General features: G+C 46.6%; 1 protein-coding gene across 2 annotated transcripts in view; it reads left to right on the top strand.

Annotated features, from left to right (window-relative positions):
- Positions 1-7,131: 7,131 nt before the first annotated feature.
- Positions 7,132-7,764, top strand: part of cacng3 (calcium voltage-gated channel auxiliary subunit gamma 3) — a 65,494-nt gene continuing 64,861 nt past the window's right edge. Inside the window, exon 1 of one of the 2 annotated variants that reach the window (XM_062966869.1) lies at positions 7,132-7,761. In XM_062966869.1, coding sequence (XP_062822939.1) covers positions 7,551-7,761 — 211 coding nt within the window. In that variant the 5' untranslated portion in view covers positions 7,132-7,550. The remainder of the gene's footprint in view (positions 7,762-7,764) is intronic. The other variant, XM_062966868.1, reaches the window with a different exon arrangement.

Here is a 7,764-nt window from a genome sequence, read left to right as displayed (position 1 = left end):
TTATTATTATTATTATTATTGCTTGGTGGCCAACTATAGTCCGGCCCTCCAGCGGTCCGAAGGATAGTGAACTGCCCCCCTGTTTAAAAAGTTTGGGGACCCCTGGTGTAGATGCACCTATCCAGAGTCCCCTGGAAATCCAGGATGTGGAGCTGGAACACAGACCAAACTTGGACTGGATCAAGTCCCAGGACTTTGGTAAACAAACCCATTTGCAGATCTCTAATGCCACACAGGACTCTGCCAGCCGGCTTCTCTCCCGACTGCCAGATGGGACTTGTAGTGACCTTTGGCTCAACAAAGGCTCCACAGATGCCAATGGCACCGGGGCCCAGTGCCTTTGGAGTGCAAAGCCCGCTCTGCGTCGTCCGCTTCCCCGTGTCCGAGTAAATAATTTGCTTCCCTCTCACATCCGCACAGGTTTAAAATAAACCTTTAATTCGAAAGCAGGTTTTGGCAGAGACGCATCCCCAAAGGTTAAGTGAGTCATAATCCAATCCGACCAGCGACGAAGGAAGGAAATCCAAAGAAGAAGCAGGAGATCGGCTGAGCAGAAAAGGCGGCTGGGGGCAGCATCCAAAGCAACTGCAAAGGGTCCCTGACAAAACAAACAAAGCCATGCTTCACTGTTTTTCATGGAGCCTCCAGTGGCCTAGGGGATAAAAGCCTTGTGACTTGAAGGTTGGGTTGCTGACCTGAAGGCTGCCAGGTTCGAATCCCACCCGGGGAGAGCGCAGATGAGCTCCCTCTATCAGCTCCAGCTCCATGCGGGGACATGAGAGAAGCCTCCCACAAGGATGGTAAAACATCAAAACATCCGGGCGTCCCCTGGGCAACGTCCTTGTAGATGGCCAATTCTCTCACTCCTGAAGCAACTCCAGTTGCTCCTGACACGAAAAAAAAAATTGCCTTACCATCATGAGTGCATCTCCACTGTAGGATTAATACATTAGCTGCTTTGAATCAATGCTACGCAGTTCTGGAAGTTGTAGTTTGGCAAGGGTCTTCAGACAAAGAGTGCTGGGGCATCACCAAACTACGTGCTCCAGGATCATGTTGCATTGAGCTGTAAAAGTGGCACCAAACAGCATTTGTTCTATAGCAGACAAACAATGGGCCTTGTAAAATTATACCTCCCTCTTGGAAACCATGGACCCCCTTTGCTCAATGTTGGGGTCCCCCTCCCCCCCCCCCCCAAAAAAAATTGACTGCCTTTCCTTGTTTCCTGGGAGCAAAGAGTCAGAGGAAAAAGAATAAAAGAATAATGAAGTCAGAGAAGTCAGAGTTTGAGGACGAAACCCCACTCTCCAAGAACCCATGAGGGTATCCTGTTTTGTCTTTCAAGAACAGCCTTAAAACAATGTGGTAAGTAAAAAAAAAATCGTGTCAGGAGCAACCGGAGTTGCTTCTGGAGTGAGAGAATTGGCCGTCTGCAAGGACGTTGCCCAGGAGACACCCGGATTTTTTTTTGATGTTTTTACCATCCTTCTCTCATGTCCCCGCATGGAGCTGGAGCTGATAGAGGGAGCTCATCCGCGCTCTCCCCAGGTGGGATTCGAACCTGGCAGCTTTCAGGTCAGCAACCCAACCTTCAAGTCACAAAGTTTTTATCCCCTAGGCCACCGGAGGCTCCTGGTAAGTAAATGAAAACTGTTTTACTTCAGCAAAACATAAAGTACAGCACACTCAGTGGAATAATGCAAAATGAAGCAACGAAGTCTTAGTCTCTGATAAATTCTTAGTCTCTGATAAATTCCCAAATCAAATAGCAATCTTATTTCAGACAAAGAAACAGCAATAAATCCTTAGGAGCAGTTTCCCAGATGCAGACTTGAAGCAGGCACAAGAGGAGCGAAGGCTTAGGCATTAGAGTCAGTTTGTTACCAGTAAGAGCTGGCTGCACCTGATTCTGCTTTATAGCCCTGAGTCTACTCACAGCTGCTAGGGCAGTTCCTAATTACTCAGCTGCATTTCTGGCAGCTATTCTAGCTGAACCACGTCTCTACTCTGTTTCAATTGAGCGCCTTTCCTTGTTTCCTGGGAGCAAAGAGTCAGAGGAAAACAAATAAAAGGATGATGAAGTCAGAGAAGGGAACTCCTGGTTTGAGGACAAAACCCCACTCTCCATGAACCAATGAGGGTATCCTGTTTTAAAACAGCCTTAAAAGAATGTGGTAAGTAAATGAAAACTGCTTTACTTCAGCAAAACATAAAATAATAATAATAATAATAATAATAATAATAATAATAATAATAATGCAAAAGGAAGCAAGGAAGTCTTAAGACAAGCACAGTTCTTAGTAAAAGTAAAGGTTTCTCCTGACGTTAAGTCCAGTCATGTCTGACTCTGGGGGTTGGTGCTCATCTCCATTTCTAAGCCGAAGAGCCAGCGTTGTCCATAGACACCTCCAAGGTCATGACTGCATGGAGCGCCGTTACCTTCCCGCCTGAGCGGTACCTATCGATCTACTCACATTTGCATGTTTTTGAACTGCTAGGTTGGCGGAAGCTGGAGCTAACAGCGGGCGCTCACTCCTCTCCCCGGATTTGAACCTGGGACATTTCGGTCTGCAAGTTCAGCAGCTCAGCGCTTTAACACACTTCGCCACCGGAGGCTCCTACACAAGATCAGAATTACACAGTACATAAAATTAGTTAAAACTATTAAATTTCTCTAACGAAATTTCAGCCTAGGATAAAACAACAAAACTACACATCCCAGAAACACTAAACCTGGCAGCACAACCCCTCATCCATGCCTCTACGTTCATACAACAAAAAGAAAAGAAAAATAAAGTCCTAATTAGAGGGAGAGGAATAATTGTTTTTATCCCATTGCTGCCAGTTAGAAGGCTAAGCTCCGCCCACTTGGTCTCCTAGCAACCCACTCAGCCCAGGGACAGGCAGAGTTAGGCCTCACTTAGGCCTCTTCCACACTGCCTATAAAATACAGATTATCTGATTTTAACTGGATTATATGGCAGTGTAGACTCAAGGCCCTTCCACACAGCTATATAACCCATTTATAATGGACTTAATGTCAGGAGAAAACCTTTACCCTTTACCTTAACTACCACCAATTCCTCAATACTTTATTTCCCATACCACCATACTTCGCCACAGCAATGCGTGGCCGGGCACAGCTAGTACAACATAAAAATTTTAAAACAAATAGTCAGATCTATTTGTCCACAAAAACCTCATGCTTTAGCCATACAGTCCATGTCATCTAGTGGCTGTTGTAGATCTAGTGGCTGTTGCAAACTTAAGGGAGTGAGAACTTTTTAAAAATGTAGTTGTGGGGGTCTACTACAGATCTCCAAGACAGACTCAAGACCTGGATGAAGCTTTCCTTGAACAGCTGAGCAAACATGCAGAAAGAAGAGCTGTAGCTGCAATGGGACTTTTCAACTATTCTGAAACTTGTTGGAAAATTGAGGGATTGGTGTTCAACCTGAACAATATGGAGTGGATGAAGTAAATAGGGGAAATAAAACTCAAAACAGGTAAAGAACTCAAAGCCTGGCTTCTCTAAATGAATCCAAGCCTCCAGGACCAGATGAACTACATCTCAGAGTACTGAAGGAACCAGCAGAAGTCATTTCAGAACCACTGGCATAAACCTTTGAGAATTCTTGGAAAACATGAGAAGTCCCATAAGAAGACTGGAAAAGGGCTGACATATGGCAACAATGCAATGCCTTAAAACACGTATCAAATACGGGGCCGGGCTGTGGCGCAGCTGGCTAGTAACCAGCTGCTATAAATCACTACTGACTGAGAGGTCATGAGTTCGAAGCCCGACCATAAAAAAAAAAAAAATAGCCCCGGCTTGCTGTTGACCTAGCAGCCCCGAAAGACAGCTGCATCTGTCAAGTAGGGAAAATTTAGGTACGCTTTATGCGGGAGGCTAATTTAACTAATCTACAACACCATAAAACTGCTCACGAGGAAAAGAAGAGGAAGAACAGCCACCAATGGACAGTGAAGCAACAGCTCCCCCTCTGGCCGGAATCGTGAAGCTGGAAAGATGTTAAAAATGCCTCTGTGTCTGTCTAAAACTGAATGTTGTTTGTCTGTTGACATTGAATGTTTGCCATATATGTGTTCATTGTAATCCGCCCTGAGTCCCCTTCGGGGTGAGAAAGAAGGGCGGAATATAAATACTGTAAATAAATAAATACATACATACATACATTCCCAACAGACCTCTGAAGATGCCAGCCACAGATGCTGAACTTTCAGACCGAAAGGTCCCAGGTTCAAATCCCAGGAGCGGAGTGAGTGCCTGCTGTTGCTCCAGCTCCTGCCAACCTAGCAGTTTGAAAACATGCCAATGTGAGTACATCAATAGGTACCGCTCCAGCGGGAAGGTAACGGCGCTCCATGCAGTCATGCCTATGGCCACATGATCTTGGAGGTGTCTACTAGACATGTCCAAAAAATCGTTTTGAATCGTATATCGGAATTATTTCGGATTGTTCTCGTTTTTTGATACGCATTCCGAGACATTGTCTCACAGCGCAACCAGCAATGTAATTCGAACCATTGTTGGACCATTCTCTAATTGTCTCTTAATGTTTCGTTAATTTTTTTTTCCCCATAAAATTTTTTAAAATATATTTTTAAAAATATTTTTTAAAAATCAGAATCTTCCACGATGGACGCAAAGGTGGGGGCTAACGTCCTCTGTGTCCACATGGAAGATTGCCATACAAGCCCAGTGTGTAGTGATTGCGCATGCGCGGCCGCCATTTTAGAAACATTTAGAATCATTACGAATTTTCGGAAATATCCGAAATTTTTGGGTGAAAAAATCGGAAATACTTTCTATATCGAAGCGCCAGCACCCCCTACTTTAGAAACGAGAATTGAAACATTTTTTTCATCGATCGGACATGCCTAGTGTCTACGGACAACGCCGGCTCTTCCGCTTAGAAATGGAGATGAGCACGAACCCCCAGAGTCGGACACGACTCGACTTAATATATATATATATAACCTCAGGGCTCCTCTCATCCCAAATTGACCTTAAACGAATCTGTAGAACTTTATCTATGTTTTGAGTTTACAACTTATAATGTGCACTTTGCTAATCTACTATTACAGCCTCACTGTTTTTAAATTCTATGTTTTTAATAAGTGTGTTTTTATTCTTTTTGGTTAATGTGCAAATATTACAATTGGTGCATGTTATTGTTTATTGATGTATTGTATATTGTTATTGTTTTGTATTTGATATTTCTGTGAGACACCTCGAGTTCCCTCTGGGGGAGATGGTGGCGGGATACAAATGAACTTATTATTATTATTATTATTATTATTATTATTATTATTATTATTATTATTATTATTATTATTATTTTATTGTGTCACAGCAAACAACATAGATATGCTGGATTCGTATCACAAAATCACAAGTTGAACACTTCCCAAGTGTCCAGGACTGTGTGATGTATTTTCGGATGATGCGCGCAGATCCCAGTAGGGTGGCCTTTTGCAGTTAGCAGATCATGATTTTGTCAATGTCTATTGTTTCCAAATGCTGAGATCTTTTGGCATGGCACCCAGTGTGCCGATCACCACCGGGACCACCTGCACTGGTTTCTGCCAGAGTCTTTGAAGTTCAGTCTTGAGGTCCTCAGAGCGGCTGAGTTTTTCCTGTTGTTTTTCGTCAATGCGACTGTCACCTGGGATGGCGACATCAATGATCCAAACCTTTTTCTTTTCCACCACTGTGAGGTCTGGTGTGTTGTGTCCCAGAACTTTGTCAGTCTGGATTCGGAAGTCCCACAGTATCTTTGCATGTTCATTTTCCAATACTTTTGCAGGTTTGTGATCCCACCAGTTCTTTATTATTATTATTGGAGCCCCCAGATGGCATAGTGGACTAAGTGACTTGGAGGTTGGGTTGTTGGCCTGAAAGCTGCCAGGTTCGAATCCCACCCGGGGAGAGTGCGGATGAGCTCCCTCTATCAGCTCCAGCTCCATGCAGGGACATGAGAGAAGCCTCCCACAAGGATGGTAAAAACATCAAAACATCCGGACATCCCCTGGGTAACATCCTTGCAGACGGCCAATTCTCTCACTCCAGAAGCAACTCAAGTTGCTCCTGACAAGGAAAAAATATTATTATTATTATTATTATTATTATTATTATTATTATTATTAGTGTGGAATATCCACAGATTTATGTTGAATGTCTCCCACCCTGTATATTATTCCACAGATATATAAACCTCGGTGGAGGAGGTTTATATATCACACTTTCGCCTGGTGGCGAAGTGCGTTAAAGTGCTGAGCTGCTGAACTTGCAAACCAAACGGTCCCAGGTTCAAATCTTGTGAACGGAGTGAGCGCCCACTGTTATCTCCAGCTCCTGCCAACCTAACAGTTTGAAAACATGCAAATGTGAGTAGATCAATAGGTACTGCTCCGGCGGGAAGGTCATGCCAGCCACATGACCTGGAGATGTCTATGGACAACGCCGGCTCTTCGGCTTAGAAATTGAGATGAGCACCAACCCCCAGAGTCGGACACGACTGGACTTAACGTCAGCGGAAAACCTTTGCCTTTTTTTTATAAACCTCACTTGCCTAGTTTCCAACAGACCCCACAACCTCTGAGGATGCCTGCCGTAGAGGTGGGGGAAACGTCAGGAGAGAGTGCTTCTGGAACATGGCCGTACAGCTGGGAAAACTCTCAGCCATGAACGCCTTCCAAATATATAAACCTCACTGGTCTAGTTTCTAACAGACCCCACAACCTCTGAGGATGCCTGCCATAGAGGTGGGGGAAACGTCAGGAGAGAGTGCTTCTGGAACATCGCCCGGAAAACACTCAGCCATGAAAGCCTTCCCCAACACATTTTTGTAATCTTCCCTTTCCTGGCCTGCCTTCTGTTGCCAACTCTCCATTTGTCCCCCTCCCCTCCCTTCCAGCCCTGCCTTGGCTCCTTATACAATTGATAAGCATAAGGAGGGGGGGGACCTGTAGGCAAAGCCCACCCTGAGGCTGTGCCCCTCCCTTTTCCCAAAGGGGGGAGGGGAATGGATGGAGAGGAGGCCCCTCCCACCCCTCCTTAATCCTCCCCCCTCCCTACCCCCCCTACCCCCCTCCCTCCCTCCTTGGCCTGTCCCCCTGGGAGCTCTCCATCCACTCCAGCTCTGCAAGAAGAGCTCCCCCCTTTTCCAAGCCCTGCCACCTCCCTCCGCCCTCCTCTCTCATAGAGACACAGACACAGAGAGAGAGACTCGCGCAGAAGCAGAGGAGAAGGAGGAGAAGGAGGAGGAGGTGTTGGAGAGGAAGAAGAGCCAGCTAGCTGCCTTCTTCCCTCCAGAGCCTCCAGGATGGAGCCAGGGACAAGGACCGGGGAGAAGATGCTCTGAAAGGAGAGGCAACGTCTTGGCCGTGGGATGCTTCTCCCACCTTGGGCATCGGGGCGGCTGCCCGGCTCCATCCCTCGCCCACCGGGGCCCCTGGGGGGCTGACGTTCACCCCCGGGCCCCTTCCCTCCGGCCCCTGCCCCGGGCCGGGGGCCATGCCTGACCATGCGGCTGTGTGACCGAGGCCTGCAGATGCTGGTGACCACCCTGGGCGCCTTCGCAGCCTTCAGCCTGATGACCATCGCCGTGGGCACCGACTACTGGCTCTACTCCCGGGGCGTCTGCCGGACCAAGTCGTCCAGCGACAATGACACCAGCCGCAAGAACGAGGAGGTCATGACCCACTCGGGGCTCTGGAGGACCTGCTGTTTGGAAGGTA

The sequence above is a fragment of the Anolis carolinensis genome, unplaced genomic scaffold, assembly GCF_035594765.1.
Source record: "Anolis carolinensis isolate JA03-04 unplaced genomic scaffold, rAnoCar3.1.pri scaffold_37, whole genome shotgun sequence".
NCBI classification, from domain to species: Eukaryota; Metazoa; Chordata; class Lepidosauria; order Squamata; family Dactyloidae; genus Anolis; species Anolis carolinensis.
Note: the sequence above shows the minus strand (reverse complement) of the source record. Positions and strands in the feature narration are given on the sequence as shown.